General features: G+C 41.5%; 1 protein-coding gene across 1 annotated transcript; it reads left to right on the forward strand.

Annotated features, from left to right (window-relative positions):
• The first annotated feature begins 845 nt into the window (after positions 1–845).
• TSGA13 (testis specific 13) lies at positions 846–16,483 on the forward strand. Its single transcript, XM_024737992.1, has 8 exons — positions 846–927; positions 1,859–2,033; positions 4,423–4,501; positions 6,600–6,671; positions 7,559–7,765; positions 12,244–12,383; positions 12,953–13,080; positions 16,214–16,483. The coding sequence occupies exons 2-8, from the start codon at positions 2,011–2,013 to the stop codon at positions 16,381–16,383; spliced, it is 819 nt and encodes a 272-aa protein (XP_024593760.1). The 5' UTR covers positions 846–927; positions 1,859–2,010; the 3' UTR covers positions 16,384–16,483.
• The last annotated feature ends 189 nt before the right edge of the window (positions 16,484–16,672 follow it).

The raw sequence follows: 16,672 nt of genomic DNA on the forward strand, positions 1-16,672 counted from the left end.
GAGGTCGAAGACTGCATTTAATTTTTATTTGGATCCCATTACCTACGACAGTGCCTAACATGTCATAGATGTTTGGCAAATATATTGAAATAAACAAATATTGATTTTGAATGCCTAATGTATAAAGCACTGTGGGTGGAACAAACATAATATGTATATAATTCATATTTCACTTTCAAGGAGCTTACTGCCTAGGGAGCAAACAACCTGCATATAAGAAAAGTATACGTAGAATAACAATTTACTATATAATTGCGTGCACAAAATAACAGTACCTACAGGCTAGAATTTGGGATTAGATTGATGTGGAAAGTCTTCTCTGAAGAAGAAAGGCCTAAGTAGTTACGTAAGTAAAGAAGAAGACTCAAATGGTTTGAAGAGGCTGGGGAGAGAGTTTTAAGTTTGGAGAATAAGAGAAATAAATGTTCACTGTGTCTGAGGAAAAGGGTAAAAACATTGGCTAAGGCAGGGGTTGATTAAGATACAGTGAAAATATATCCTTACTGTATAGCACAGGGCACTGTATACAATATCCTGTGATAAACCATAATGGAAAAGAATATGAAAAAAATGTATATATACATGTAAACTGAATCACTTTGCTGTACTGCAGAAATTAACACAACATTGTGAATCAACTATACTTCAATAAATTTTTTTCAAAAAGATACAGTGAAAGGGTCAGTGTGTGTGTATGTTGGGGAGTCATAGGTTAGAAAAACAAACTGGAGCAGATTGTAGCAGATTTTGTTTGAAATGTTTGGACTTTTCATTCTCTGACTCCAACATAGAACACCTCAGCATTCTAGATTGCCCTTTCATCACAAATTCCCTGTGTCTCCTCTAGAATATTTTCAAAATGGACAGTTTCCATGTCAAGGGATTTCCCCTTCTTCCCTGAGCTAAGCTTTCCTAATGTCCTTCAAGGTATTGTACACTCCATCTTTCTATTCTTATTTTAGATGTAGTTTTTGTGTTTGTGTGATATTTTTCCCCACACTGGGTTGCAGACAAACAGCACAAGCCTTATATCCCCCAATTTGTTGGCTCCTACTTATTTTAGTTTCAATATACATGTGAGCTGGATTCACAATTCCAGAAAAACTAAAGGTGAGAAAAGGGTGAAAAGCTTATTAGTCTATTTCCCTTGAAGGGAAGTTTCAGAGGTTAACTCAGTCTAGTGATAAACTCTAGATAGTCATATTTAGGGTTTGTGTCTAGACACTCAAACTAGACATAAAGCCTGAGCAATCACCTATCAAAACTATTAACATTAATATAGATCTTTCCTTCAAACCCATAGGCTTTATAGGAGCTTGGGCTAATAGGCCTTATCAAAGCTCTCCTTAATTTTCAGGGCCCCCATTATTTGATCTCATCCTACCTCCCCACTTTTATGTCTTACCACTTCAAACAACAACAGCAAAAGAACAAAAACAAAATAACCTTCCAGTTAGGACTAATATCTGGAAAAGTATGATTATATTGAGAGGGGAGGTATACATTAAAGGATGGCTACTCCTCCAAATTTCTCCCGCAACTGACACGTGAATTAATTTTATTTCAGGTCTTTATATAGGTAAATCTCACCACTGTCGTGGAATTAGAACGTCACCTTTAAATCATTTGGTTAACTCTATTTTTACAGATGAGGAAATTGAGGCCCCAAGAAATGAATTGACTTGCCTAATATGTTAGCATGTATTTGTCATTATTGTTTCACATTTAACAATCACTTTCTCTTCCCTCCCCACAATTACCAACTAAACTTAGGTCCTTGAGGGCAAGGATCATCATGTCTTGTGCATTTTCTGCCTTCACAACGGCATCAATAAGTCTCTTCTTGTTTCCCACACAGGATCAAGAATGGGGCTGAACACAAAGAATGTGCTAAGAAAAGAATGTTTGGATTGAACTGAACCCCTGCAGAACGTGGACTATTTAGAGGCACTGAGTTTGGCCTCTGGGTGAATATTTGCCTTGAGTTGGCCCACTTAGCAGTGAACAGTAATGGGCCAAAGGAGACAGGCCAAGTGTGTAGTCTTGTTTGCCCAACTAAGTTATGAATACCTTCTTATACAGACTCATTTTGTAGTCCATATCACTTTGAACAGTACTAGTCACAGAGTAGACACTCATTAAAAACATTTTAATTGACTTACTGTCCTTGGATCAAAAATCAGATCTTGATCTGTGCTTCATACAGCAACTAGAGTAGCTTTACCAAAAGAAAAACACCGGGCTGTCAAATATGGACGCTGCTGGGCTGAAGAAACATTTTTCATGCAGTTCTATGCCTTAACTTGGCCTTGAACAAGAGTATCTGGGATCCTGTGCTGCCTCTTAGATACCAAGGAATCATTTTGAAAAGTGCTACAATAAAGCCTATAATATAGTGTTAATTATTAGATAACTTAAGGCAACAGTACACATCAAAAGGGCACCAACTCTACGATGTTAAGTGGGGGTGAATTTATTTTGGTCTACCCACAATGTGTCACCCTCTCTCCTGGGGACTATTTTTAAGACCTCTGGCCTGAGTTAATGATGCAGCTGGTGACCAGCAATAGATGGAAGTGAGCCATCCTTGGATGGGATTTGATCCTGGATTTGGGATTATTTATACCATGCTATAGCCCGTTGACCTATCAACTACATAGCTTGGCCATTTCTACTTTTCTTGTTTTGGTCTTTACTCTGCCACCCTCATTTTTAAAGGTGAGAGGTTTAGTTGAGGTAGTTCCAGGGTCCTACTTAATTTAAGCTAGTTTAACCTCCAAAGAGAAAGCAGGCTATTTATTTTAAGTAACCCAATCTTACTGATGAGCATCTTTCACTATGTTAGGGCAGTAAATGGGTTTAGTAAGAATTGGTCAAGGAATCCAAAATACTTTGTTACTAAATATTGCAACTTTTGCCCTTTTTCTCCAAAGGGAACTGGTATCTGGGGGAGAGGGAGATGGGAAAGTAAATGAAAGTTTAGATTATGAGAATATTTGCCACTGATGATTGTTTTTATTACCTTAATTCTAGGTAGGGAAACTTAGATGTGGTTAGGTACATGAGGGAACCAGTAATCCAAGCATGGTCATTAAGAATTGGAAATTTAGTTGGGAAGTTCCACTAACTGTATCCCTTCTCATGGAATCATTGGCTAATTATTGGCAAGGGCAGAGCTCTTTCCATGTGGAGAAGAGTATGCAGGTAGACATTCAAAACAGTAGGTGGTCTTTAAGGGTATTATGATTGTCCAGTTGCCCAAAAGAATTTGCCTAAGCAGTCTACTAGGCCAGTTACTTGAGTGGTCTAAAACCTCTATTTTTTTTTTTAATTGAGGTATAGTTGATGTACAATATTATATAAGTTTCAGGTATACAACATGGTGATTCACAATTTTTAAATGTTATATTCCATTTAAAGTTATTATAGAATATTAGCTATATTCCCTGTGTTGTACAATATATCCTTGTAGCTTATTTATCTTATACATAGTACTTTGTACCTCTTAATCCCCTACTCCTATCTTGCCCCTCCCCCTTCCCACTCCCCACTGGTGACCACTATTTTTTGTTCACTATATCTGTGAGTCTGTTTCTTTTTTGTTATATTTCCTAGTTTGTTTTATTTTTTAGATTCCACATATAAGTGATATCATATAATATTTGTCTTTCTCTGCCTGACTTACTTCACTTAGCATAATACTCTCCAAGACCATACATGTTGTTGCAAATGGCAAAATTTCATTCTGTTTATGGCTGAGTAATATTCCATTGTACATATATACCACATCTTCTTTATCCATTCGTCTGTTGATGGACCCTCAGGTTGCTTCCATATCTTGGCAATTGTAAATAATGCTGCTATGAATATTAGGGTACATGTATCTTTTTGAATTAGTATCTTCAGGGTTTTTTTTGGATATATACCTAGGAGTGGAATTGCTGGGTCTCATGGTAGTTCCATTTTTAGTTAATTTTTTAGGAACCTCCATACTGTTTTCCATAGTGGCTGCACCAATTTACATCCCCACAGTGTATGAGGGCTCCCTTTTTTCCACATCCTCTGCAACAATTGTTATTTGTGTTCTTTTTGATAATAGCCATTCTGACAAGTGTGAGGTGATAGCTTATTGTGGTTTCAATTTGCATTTCTTAAAACCCCTATTTTAGAAGAAATCAACTTATCAGTTGTCACCATGTCCTCAAGAGGTCCCACTTGATTAACTCTTCACACTGAAGAGCCCAGCATGCAGGCTGAATAATGAGTCCTGTTCTTTACTACCCATACATATGCAATTAGTGATCACCCAAACTGGGCTCTTCTAAGTCATGTCCCCAAACTTCATTGAGAGAGGTTGAGACATGTAGAAGACCAAGACTCTGAGTAAGAAAAAAATAATTCAATATTCTGCCTCTTTTTCAGGTTTCAGTATGGCAAATCAAAGACTTCAAGAACTAGCCCAGTTAAATTTGAGAAAGAAACAATTGTTGATAGTGATGAGGTAAGAAAGAGCATTAGCAATGTTCACTTATAATCTTTCTTTGGAATTGCTTAGACTACTTTATAAGCTGGGTCTCACAAACTTCCTGTTGAAAAGCAAAACAGGGTCAAGATTTATATAGAAAGCAACGTTAATTTATCTAATTTTATGAAAGAGAAACAGAGACATAGAAAAGGGAAGAGACAGGGACATATCAACAAAGAATCAAAACCCAGGGACCAGAAATCTATTTTAGGGGATGAGCGAGTGTTAAACCCTGACTTAAACTTGATTTTGTGGTCACTTCTTGCAACAAAACTCCTTTGGATAGCTTGGTTGCTTCCCAAGGTTTATCATATTCAAGTGAATTTTCCAGGTCAACTTTTATTTCATCAGCCAGAGATAGTACAATTCAACATAAAACTAAAAACATACTCCAATTTGGACATTCTTATGGATTTAGTCAACTACTGGAGACTAATTTGGAAATAAGATGCAATACCTTAGAAAAATTTGGGAGTAAAAACATTTTTCCCAGAGACTTTCCCAAAAAAATTAATTAAAAAAAACAACTATAAAGGAAAAGTCTTCACATCTTCTCCCAAATAAATTTTTCTGAGATGTCTGTGATTCTAAATATATATGTCATATCTGTGAAGCCAGTTTTTCAAATGTATTTTTGTTTTGAACAAAGGGACTTCAGTTTTACAGAAGGTAACACAAATGAAATCATTGCATCTTTGGATTTGTCCCCTATTTCATCCCAGCATTCCTAAAAGAATGTATGGCATATCTCTGCTAATCCTCCCCACAGTCCTCCTCTAAGCCCTGGAAATTGCCAACTCCTGGCATTTTCCTCCCCTCATCACACAGTTCTGTCCCACTCTTACTATCTCCCTCTTCTCCATTCACCTTCTTGCCGCATTCACCTGTTCAGTGTGAGTTCCCTTTCTTCTGAATCCCAGCTTACTATATCACCTCCTTGGGGGCATGGCAATCTTTAGAAATGCTCATCCACATACAGGATTGTGCTCTTTATCTGATTCCTGATTAGGCCAAGCCTGAAGGAGATAACTCAGAGCTTTTATCTCCTTGTGTTCTTGTCCCTTTGATTTATCTTTAGACAACCTGGGGCTAAGCTAGAGGCCAGGCAACAGCCCCGGGGGTCAGCAGAAGGAAATGGAGGAGGTCCAGCAACTCTACCACCAGACATGGCACTCAAGCAATCCACCAATCACCAGCACCACCACCAGCAAAAAAACACAAAGTGGTGGACAGAAGGGTTACCAAAATTCAATTACTTTTTTGGTTGGGTTTTTTTTTTTTTTTGCGGTACACGGGCCTCTCACTGTTGTGGCCCCTCCCGTTTCGGAGCACAGGCTCCAGACGCGCAGGCTCAGCGGCCATGGCTCACGGGCCCAGCCGCTCCGCGGCATGTGGGATCTTCCCAGACCGGGGCACGAACACGTGTCCCCTGCATCGGCAGGCGGGCCTTCAACCACTGCGCCACCAGGGAAGCCCTCAATTACTTTTTGCCACATTTCTGGAAGAATCATATGTCACAGAAATATTCAAAAATGCAGACTGCACCATTGTTTCTCCCTTCTGTGTGCCGCCCCCAGCCCCGAAAGCAGTTATCCCCCAGGCTTCCTTTCACTGACAGCCCTTAAGTTATTGCCCTTCTGTAACTTGTTTTTCTCCTTAAAGGTTGTTTTGTTTTTCACCTGATTTTGCATGTTTTGTTTTGTTTTTCACCTGATTTCCCTTCTATAGAGATGGAAAAGGCAGAAGAAAGAGGTGTGAGCTCTAGGGGTGATTTGTCCCGGTCTAAACTTTGATGCTGCCCTTGTCTATTTCACCCCTTCACTTCCTAACAGCTCCTAACGTTTCACAAAGCTGGTCCACATTTCCATGTACAAGCTACCCTGTCAGGGTGCCTTAGAACCTAGCTCTCCATGCTATGGCTCTCATTCCAGAAACCCAGGGTGCAGAGCATGGAGTTCTTCTCACTTAATTTAAGTTAGAGACCAGATTTTAGCCAGACTAAGGTGAGGTAAGGAATGGAATATTGTTTAGAATAGGTACAACTTGAAATACTAATTTTGATTATTGTCTCTAGATTTTTGATGCAGTCGGGCAATCAAAATTTGTTCTCGAGAACCTTCACCATTACACAGTCCATCCAAATTTGGTAGGTGATAAAAGCATTCCCCCAAGATCTCCAACAGCAAGTTTCAGCTGAGGCCCACTGCAGAGTATCCCAAGTGCCTCCAAGTGTCACCAGCTTCTGTGACTGTGCATCCTCCTAGGACAGGGAAACAGAGCTGTCTCAGGACACTGTTGGGAATGGTGGTGAGGGAGGAGGGCGGGACTGGGAAGAAGGTGGTCCCTGCAGCTGATTTTTTCTTTTTTTTAATTGAGAAAACATATTTCGAATCAGGAAGTGTTCTGTTCTCTCCCTCTCCCTTCTTCTCTCTCTAATCCTCCACCTTCCTCCTACTGATGGAAAAGCAAGTTTAGTGGGCGTGCCCCTTCCCCCACTACATCTTCAGTGACATGCTGTCTTTCTGACTGCTTTTCCTTTTTTTAACTTTGTGTTTATTCTGCATATTAATGTGGTTGTGCCTGTGGAGAAACGTTGGTGGGTAGGAAGATGCAGGTAAGGGCTGTGTTGGCCCCCTCAGGGCTCTCTGAACTAGGAGATTTGGCTCCTGGCAGTCTCCCCCCTCTGCCTCAGAGTGAGTTGTAGAGAAGGCCGTTTAGGTTGAACATAGAAACTTCTGCTTGCCCTGTTTTCTTGGGCACAATGTTGGGCACAACTTTTCCACAAGAATGAAGTCACCTCGCTCCTTTTAATGTGGAAAGTTTTCCGTCTCATTTCCCCAGCCCCTTGGTCTGTTTGCAGGGAAAAGCTCTGAGAGGAGAAAGGGACAGAGAGCTTCAGACATTTTCTATTAAACCCAGCCCCTGTCCGGCTTCTATCCCTACCCCATAGAGGCAAAAGATTAGCCAACTGATTTGTTAATCTGCTCTTGAACTAATCCCTTTGTCTCTCTGGAAATCTTTCTGTCTGCTCAGGCCCAGTACTATGAGCCTTTGAAGCCTACTGCACTGCATAAATTCCTGGCTCGAAACAGGAAAATTCAAAGCTTCACATTGAAAGTAACAGAGTATGATCAGGATAAGACCTTACTGATTATGACCAACAACCCACTTCCCTGCTCAATCGACCATCAAGGAAAGGACATGACATCAAAATACTTTTCCAGTGAGTTACTACTCAAGGTAACGGCACCTGGGGAAGTTTCCTGGCACCCTGAGTAAGGATCCTGAAGAATTAGGAGTTAGCTTGAAGAAGGGAGCTAACCTAACATGGAGGATGGTACTCAGGACCCAACCTCTTCCTTCTTATTCTTTGCCATGTGCTTCACCAAATAGAATCTGAGAGCCTGGGAAATACTCAGAATCAGAGTTGTACGAACTTTGGTCATGAAACTTCATTACACAGAGAAAAGAGGGTCTTAATTCAAAATTGTTCCTCCTTGGTCAAAGATATTTAGTTTGTAATTAACAAAGGGTAAACTAGCCACTGGCTTTCTAGTTGAGTATAAAGTAGCAACAGATAAAACAGGAAATGACGAACAAGGAACAGAAACGAATATCAAATTGGGAAAGGGGTAAAGGGTTATGCTCTATACCCACTGCTCTTGGGTGTCAGAAGGGGAGAACAGAAAATTTACTATCACAACAGCCAGATGTTTGGGACTTTGTTATACACTAGAGAAGTTCAAATTCAATTCAATAAACAATTGCTGGACATACACTAAGCTAAGAACTAAAATAGGAAGATGATTACAGGACAGTTTCTATCTTGAAGGAACTTGGAGTCTAACAGGAGAGACAGATCAATAAATGAGATATAAAAAGTAATTATTATATACACCAGGATATATGAATAATAAAAGAATATACAAGATACACTAATATACAGTAGGAAGTAATCAAGGAGGTTTTACAGAAGAGGTGACCCCTGTCCAAAAAAAAAAAAAAAGGAGAATATTCCAATCAGTGGGAAGGGCAAAGGCATAGAGACATGAGAAATTGAGGTGCATTTAGGGGGATGTAAGAGAGTAAATGGCAGGAGATAAAAGGTAAAATCAAATTTGCATTTTAGAAGAGCTTTTTAGGAAGTTGAGAGAAAGGTGTATTAGTTGTGGAAGAGAAAAAAATCAGTAAGATTAGCTATATTGTTACTACAATTGTCAAAGTGAGAGATGCTGAAGAATTGAATAAATCAATAACAGAGGAAATGAAGAAAATCAATTAAGAGATATTTAAGCATATGATCTAAAAAAGATCTTGACAGCCTTGAGAGTTGGCCTAATATAACAAGAAGAAATTAAATAAGTGAAAGTGTAAATTTTAAAAATCTAATTATTACAGAAATTTGATGCTGGGAGTGGAATGATCCAAGACAGACTGTTATAATAAAATGTGGTCAATATGGAATTAGTATTTATCAGCTAGATGGATGGCAGTGAGAGATTCCTTTCCAAACGGATGATAAAATGCTAATATCCAGTGGTATATGCTGACAAAGGAGTTAATTAATTCATTGCCTATGGTTCCTTGGGTCTCAGAATTTGTGCCATTTGGACGTAACCTCAGAGGTTGTCTCTCATGGTAGTGGATAACATACACTGAGAGGAACAAATGTCAAGCCAGGGCTGCCTTGCTCAAGGTAGAGAAGGAAATACAAGACTATCACGTAACCTTGGTGCAAGAAGAGCTTTCTTCCAACAGCTGGCACTTTGTGAGCCTTCCAGGTCACATGTGGGACCTGATCGTACTCATGAGTAAATTGTGGTACCAGCCAAATTGTATTAATAGACAGTATTAAGGCTCTGATTGTCAAAGACTGGCAGCATGGTAATTTTATGGGGCTATCTGGAAGAAGTCCAAGAAGATGGAAATGCCCAATATCTAGAATGCCTCTTTAATATTCATGCTGCATCCCTTTCTCTTACTATACAAATGTGATCATCTTTTGTGAGCCTAAGATTATGCACAAAAGAAGCATTCTTTTGCTACACCCAGACATGTGTATAAGAAGAGTGTGGGTACCAGCAATCAAGTTGAAGAATGAACCACATAAGTCTATCACGGGGAGTGTTATACTCACAGCCCCTTCTAAGTGACACGGCCCTACCACAGTTTGTGAAGAATAGGATGCCCCGAAAGGTCCTATTTTGAATAACTAGACTCAATTCTCTATGCCTACCTAGGACCAGCGAAGGCCACCTGATCCAGTGAAGCAAAAGTCATAGGCTGGTTAGTGACCTGTGGTGTAGATCGGTACCCCCAAATCTAACCAAACAAACAAAACCCAAAAACCAAACCAAAACCCAAACCAACTAACTGGTGTCAAAGTGTTGGCCTCTGTACCACCAGCGCTGAATTAAATCTCGGAGACAGTTTTGGGTGAAGTGGAAAAGAATAGCTTTATTGCTTTGCCAGGCAAAGGGAGACACAGTGGGCTCCTGCCCTGAAAAACTACGTTCCAAACCTGGGAGGATTTGATGAGGAGTTTTACAGTAATGGTTCAAAGGTTACTGATAAGATTAGGGTGTGTGCAGGGCTTGCACTCCTTTAATCTCAGGTGGTCTTGAGGAGCTTCTCTGGTTAATCTTGCCTCAGGTGGTTTCTTGCCTGCTCCTCGGTTGATTAGCGACTGTTCGAATCTTTCCCTTTGGAACTCAAGGAAGGTCATGGAGGCTGGAGGCTGGAGTCTGTTCCCTATGAACAACAAATGGGGGACAGAAAGGCTTCTGTGCCCAGGAGCCCCACAGGGTCCTGCTCAGTTTTGTAACTTATCAACAACCAAAATCCCTGAGCTAATCATATTCTTGCTTCCAGGCATCTGAATTGGGAAAGGAAAAGATTGAGGCTGTGGGAATAAAACCTGAAAGGGCATGTAGAGGAAGGCCATAAAAACGTCAAACCATGAGGAAGAAGGTAGGGGCAGCTTGAAGTAGAAATGAATAAGCAGAAGCTGTGGGTAGAAAAAAGATAAGCAGGGTAAAGGTAAGGAATGAACACTAGAGACAGAAGGAAGCAGACAGGAAGAAAGTAGGAAGCGTGTTAATGACATGATGCAAAATGATATGAGACAAGATAGACAAACTCATGCAGTAGTGGTCCTAGATAGTGCTGCCTTGGATTCCAGATAAGATTTTTATTTTTGTTTTTCTGCTCTAAGGTCTAGCTCTGCCAAGGTTTCTGCTCTTTTGTGGCCAGATTATTAGCTGTGTCTTAGGTCCTAGGCACACATGCTGCTACCGTAAAACCCCTACTAATTGAGGTAACTTAAATGAATTCCTGTTCCTCAAAACTGGAAGACTTTAAAGAGAATGAGTACAGAATTGAAAAGACTTGGTTCAGGCAGCAAGCAGTTTTAAAAAAGAGGTTTGAAAATTCTGAGCAAAAACGTTCAGTATGGGTCAATTAGTTTGGTTATTCATTCATTGTCATTCTTTTATTCATTCAACAAATATTTATTGAGCACTTACTATGTACCAGGCACCGTTATGGGGTAGTAAGGATCTATCAGTGACTAAGTCAAAGTTTAATTCCAGTGAGGTAGAAGACCATAAGCAAGCCAACAATCGCACGGATAATGTATAATGTGTTAAGTGCCCCAAAAGCAGGATAAGGGAATGGAGGGTGATGGGTGTGAGTGGTGATTTTAGATAGTGTAGTTAGGGAAGGCTCTCAGAAGCAGCAATGACACTTGAATAGAGACTTTAATAGGATGTGTCCTGCAGTTGCTACAGCTAGCATATTGTTTTCATTTCAGATTGCCACACATTATATAGATATAATTATAAACATAATGTGTAAATATAAGTTGTAACTTTCTCAAATGAGTGAAAATGAGAGAAATCAGGAGAACAGTGAACCCAAAGCCATGTCATATGAAAAAAAAAGTTCAAAATGTTGGCAATGTTGAGCCTGGAAGAGAGAGGGCGCTCAGGGGGAACGTGATAGATTTCTTCAAATTCTTTAAGGATTCTGTGGAAGAGACACTAGATTTATTCCGTTTGGACTGTAGGGTAGAAGTTACAGGGGATAGCAATCAGCTGATCAAAGATTAAGTAGGCTGGGATTTTAGATATAGGAAGATGGACCACTTGACAGTGTTACTATGGAGGGAATAAGAGTGTCAGATGAATGGTTAGACTTGATGGTCTTTAAGATCCTTTCTGAAAGTCTTTGATTCTATGACTTTAATAATGATGAAATTATTACCTCACAAAACATCCCATTCTGTGGCCTTTTCACTGCAGACGGAGAATGGGATGTGAATGAGACAGCCATCTCCAAGAAAGGTGGGTAGAATCCCATGGATCTATTTCCCAATTTATTACCAAATGTTTGGTTTCCTAAGCAATTCACTAGTTGAATCCTTCTCAAACCCTGGGAAATTTTTCTTCCATTTACTACAAATGGCTAGTGGGCAAGCTTAATTGATTACTTAGGAAACTGACCTAACTTTGGACAAATCGTCTGGCTGTGAAACGAACAGGTATTAGCCCACCCAGGGAACTGTTTTCTCTTCTTTGGGTTTCTGCATCCCTACTTCCCTCTTCGGCAGGTTTCGCTGCATGATATTAGGGGAACGGGAGCTTAGCCCAGGAGCTTAGGTCAGGAAGTCCAGGAGACTCAGCTAACTCCCTCACTTACTCTTCTTCCCTTTGCTGCAGGAAAGTCATCCGCACAAGCCCACAGAGAACTTCTTCTTACCTCTGATGTATCAGAAAAAAAAGTTAAGATCTGGGCTGAAACCAGTCTTCCCTGTGACACTGTTGGAGGACCCCAAATCCAAGAGAGAACAATGGTTTAGGTGAAGTCCTGGCTCTTTCTTACCTTTTCCTTATTCGTGTCAACTATCTCTTTTCAATATGATTTAACAAACACTTTTCGGTTGTACGGAATGTGGACAACTGTATAATAATAGGACAGCTTCCCTACATGATCCCCAACCACACTTCTACCTTAGCAACAGAGAAACAGTAATGCAAAACTAAAGTTTTTCACAAGAATGATTTTCAAGAGTGAAGAAAAGTATTCAAAGGTCCATGCTTTGAGGAAGCACCAAAAAAAATTTCCCTCGGTGCCTGTTAAGGGTTGTGATATAGGAACAATTTGCTATGTATGAGATTTGATTTGAAACTGGTTATAGGAGAGCTTATATCTTGTTTGGAGAGGAGAGAGGAGATTCTGGAGTTCCTTCATAGGTTTACAATGCTAGGTTCTAGAAGCATCCCTTCCACTGAACAATACTCCCACTCTGTACCAATGAACACCCTCAAATCCTACTGTCCTTTCTTGTCCCCCAGAATCTGAGAATGCAGTGAGTGGTTCCATTAATCCCTCACCCTAGGATCTACTAAATGAACTTTCTTTGTTAAGGTTTTCCACGGACAAGGATTTCAAGAGTGAAGGGAAGTATTCAAAGATCTGTGCTTTGAGAAAACAGAAAAAAATGTACCCTCAGCTCAACTTTGCTCCAGTCTGTAAAAGAGATCTGAGGAGTGACGGTAAGGTCCTCTCTATCAAAACAATGGTTTATGGGATGGAGATGTGGGCAGGAGGGACAAACCATGGGGACGAGAGATAAGGGCAAATCTCTCTTGGAGGTTCTGGAGACTAGTTTTCCTTTTAGCATGGAAGCCAAGAACTGATAGAGGCCCAAGTGGTGCTAGGCTTTCCACCCTGTTTCAATCCTCACATTTCAAGAAAGCTCTAGCATAGTGTTTTCCAAACTACATCACCAACCACTTTACTAGTTTTGGTCAATGAGTTATTTGCCCTGTTATTTACTTAATGTTTTTCTTTCAAATTATTTTTTTTGTCCTAATTAATACTATATCATTGACATCATGGGTTTGATATACTAATCACATGGGTTTTTTTTCTCTTATACATTTCTCTCAAACATTTAATCAAATTCATAATAATTAAATTTTAAAAATTATTTTGGCTGTGTAGGGTCTTCGCTGCTGAGTGCCGGCTTTCACTAGTTGCGGCGAGTGGGGGCTACTCTTCGTCGCGGTGTGAGGGCTTCTCCTTGTGGTGGCTTCTCTTGTCGCGGAGCATGGGCTCTAGGCGTGCGGGCTTCAGTAGTTGTGGCACGAGGGCTCAGTAGTTGTGGCTTGCGGGCTCTAGAGCACAGGCTCAGTAGTTGTGGCGCACGGGCTTAGTTGCTCCGCGGCATGTGGGATCTTCCCAGACCAGGGATCGAACCCATGTCCCCTGCATTGGCAGGCGGATTCTCAACCATTGCGCCACCAGGGAAGTCCCATAATAATTAAAATTTAAAATGTTTATCTATGTATCACCTAAAACTACCCAGTGGTACGCATATCACACTTCGAGGAAAACTGTTCTAGAAGGGCCAAAGGATAAGCTATGCGTCTCAGAGGTCCATGAGTCTCTTTGGGGTTGAGGCAGGACGTGGCGTGGAAGAGGTTTGGGATAAGGTTGTAAGGAAGGGGTACAACAAAAATGCTCCTCACAAATTGTCATTCATTTAGCAACATTTATGGGGCATTTACTCGTGTTGGATATTTATCAAGCACCAATAATAATAGCACTTTCCATATGTAAGACAGATGGATGGGCCAGGTCATGAAGGGCTTTGTATATTTGTATAAATAAGGGCTTAGGTTTTATCCAGCAGGCGGTTGGGACCCACTGAAAAATTTCAGAGCACTGAACACACATTTGTGTATTAGAAGTATAATCGATGGCTCCCCAGACTTCACCAGCCTATGGCTCCAAGATAAGGTTCATTTCTCCCACGGGACTGCTCTCCTCGAGCAGTTCCTGGAACTCCCTAAGGTATGCTTCCCTGTTCTACAAGGCCATCCTAGCGATTGGCAGCCATCCTCAGCTAAAACAGTCACAGTTCCAGAGGTATGAGGTCATATCGTACCATCCCTTACCTGGCTTCTTCAAGTGTCTCTGCTCCTTCTGTACCTATCTGCTGCACCACCTGACATCCCTCCTGCCTCTCTTAACTCCCCATATACAGCTAAAACCAAGCTGTGATATTAAATAACACTTCATAGATGTGAAGAAAAATTAAAGGATGGCAGAGAGTCATTTATCTTGCTTTAAAAGGGGACACTCTTAGGCTCAGCCTCAACCCCTCCTCAGTCCCTTCATACTTCCCAGCAGGCCCCCAGCACATTATCCATTCTTGGGAGTCTCTTGGCTTACCAGCACTGTCTCTGCCTAGGCTCCTAATACCCTTGGCCCAAGAAAGGGGAAAAGGTAGCTCCTTCCCCTAAGCCTGTTTATTTTCAGCCCCCAGAATAAATCAGTAGGAACATCTATTTCCTTCAAGGGAAACTCCACATGGAAAGCAAGCTTTGAGCTTTATAAGCCAGATAAGGCAAACATAAAATAGTACATTTAGTCAGAGCTAAATCTTAAATGATACCATACGCAGGATATCAGCAGTTCAGCTTAAATTCATATTGGGAGGAAGAATTTCTCCAGTCTAGAATCTAATCTGGGTTAGAATCTCTCTGATTTTTCAAGGGCATGATTCTGTTAAGGTATCCCAGTTTACATTTCTAAACAGAACACTTAACATCTCAGTCTGCAGCATTTATTAGAATTATGGTGACTTTACAGTTTCCCTCAAGAAAAATGAGTGGATATTTACTTATGTATCTAAAGGGCCCATTATTGTGCTTTTCCTAAACAAAGACAATCCACTGTGAAGTTGAAACAGTGTCTCTACTTCAAGTAAAAGAGAACCTAGCAACTCCTCCTTCCATCAATAATTTTCCACGTTTACCAGGCATCCAAATAAAGAAAGATTACACAGAGAATTGCTTGCTTGGTAAAAGATTACCAGGCCATGAAGGCTGGTTAGGAGGCTGTCCAAGAAACAAACAGATAGGACCTGAATTAAGGTGACAGCAGTAGGAATAAGAAAACAAAATTTTTTTTTTGCGGTACGCGGGGCTCTCACTGTTGTGACCTCTCCCATTGCGGAGCACAGGCTCCGGACGCGCAGGCTCAGCGGCCATGACTCACGGGCCCAGCCGCTTTGCAGCATGTGGGATCTTCCCGGACCGGGGCACGAACTCGTGTCCCCTGCATCGGCAGGCGGACTCTCAACCACTGTGCCACCAGGGAAGCCCAAGAAAACAAATTTAAGGGATACTTACAAGGCATAATACTTCAAAATGGGGGGGGAGGGATGGGAGCAAGAAGAGCCCACAACGGAGGGGTCCAAGAAGGGCAGAAGTTGAAAGAGAATCTGGAAAAAGTGATGACAGTGAAGCCAAAGGTAGAAACAGTTTCTTAGTTACACTCTCGGACAGGAGAACTGAAAAGGCTAAGAGGAATATGAATATACAAGTGAAAGTTCCTTCACTTAGTTAAGCGTTATGTAAGCGTCAAAATGGCCACAGATGGAATCGTTTGAAAGGGGTGGGATTAAATAGGGAAGACCCTAAACTGGTGGGTGTTGATGAAGGGAAGAATTATAAAGAAGGTTGGAATGATAGTCCGTGGTCCAAAACCTATCCTCTTGCTCAGAGTAAAGAGCAGCTTTCTCGGCCCTCCGAGCGGGTCTCTTTTTACGTCTCACAATAAGTGTCCTAAACCCTCTGGAAATCCACATTCACGAAGGTGCCCTGTGCTTTGTTGCAGTCTCCAAGAAGTCAGGGAGCGACCTGCCAACTTCCCAGATGATTTGGGAACCATTAACCCTTTCATCACTCCTGGAGGAGAAGCCCACCAGAACCGCGCCAGGAGAGAGCGCGTTCCGCAACGGAAGGGCCCAGCAGTGGATTATAAAAAACGCCAGTGTCATTAAATGAAAACAAGCCCTACATGCCCCTCGCCTCATCTCCAGAGACTGAGCGGCCTGGAGAAGTCGCCATTTAGGGCGTGCCAACCAAATAAAATCTCATTCTGCCCTCTCCGGGCGTGGGCTGCCGCGTCGCTTGCAGGGTGGGCCGTGGTGAACCCCCTGCTGCGACCTGTCACCGTAGGGGCGGGGACGAGGCCCCGGGGAGCCCACCCTTGGCCCCGCCTCCGCCCGGCTTGGGGAGGAGGAGAGGGCGTGGCCACGTCCCCTGGGGTTGAGAGCGGTCGGCGACTGCCGGG

Source organism: Neophocaena asiaeorientalis, unplaced genomic scaffold (assembly GCF_003031525.2).
Source record: "Neophocaena asiaeorientalis asiaeorientalis breed wild unplaced genomic scaffold, Neophocaena_asiaeorientalis_V1.1 scaffold364, whole genome shotgun sequence".
Lineage (NCBI taxonomy): Eukaryota > Metazoa > Chordata > Mammalia > Artiodactyla > Phocoenidae > Neophocaena > Neophocaena asiaeorientalis.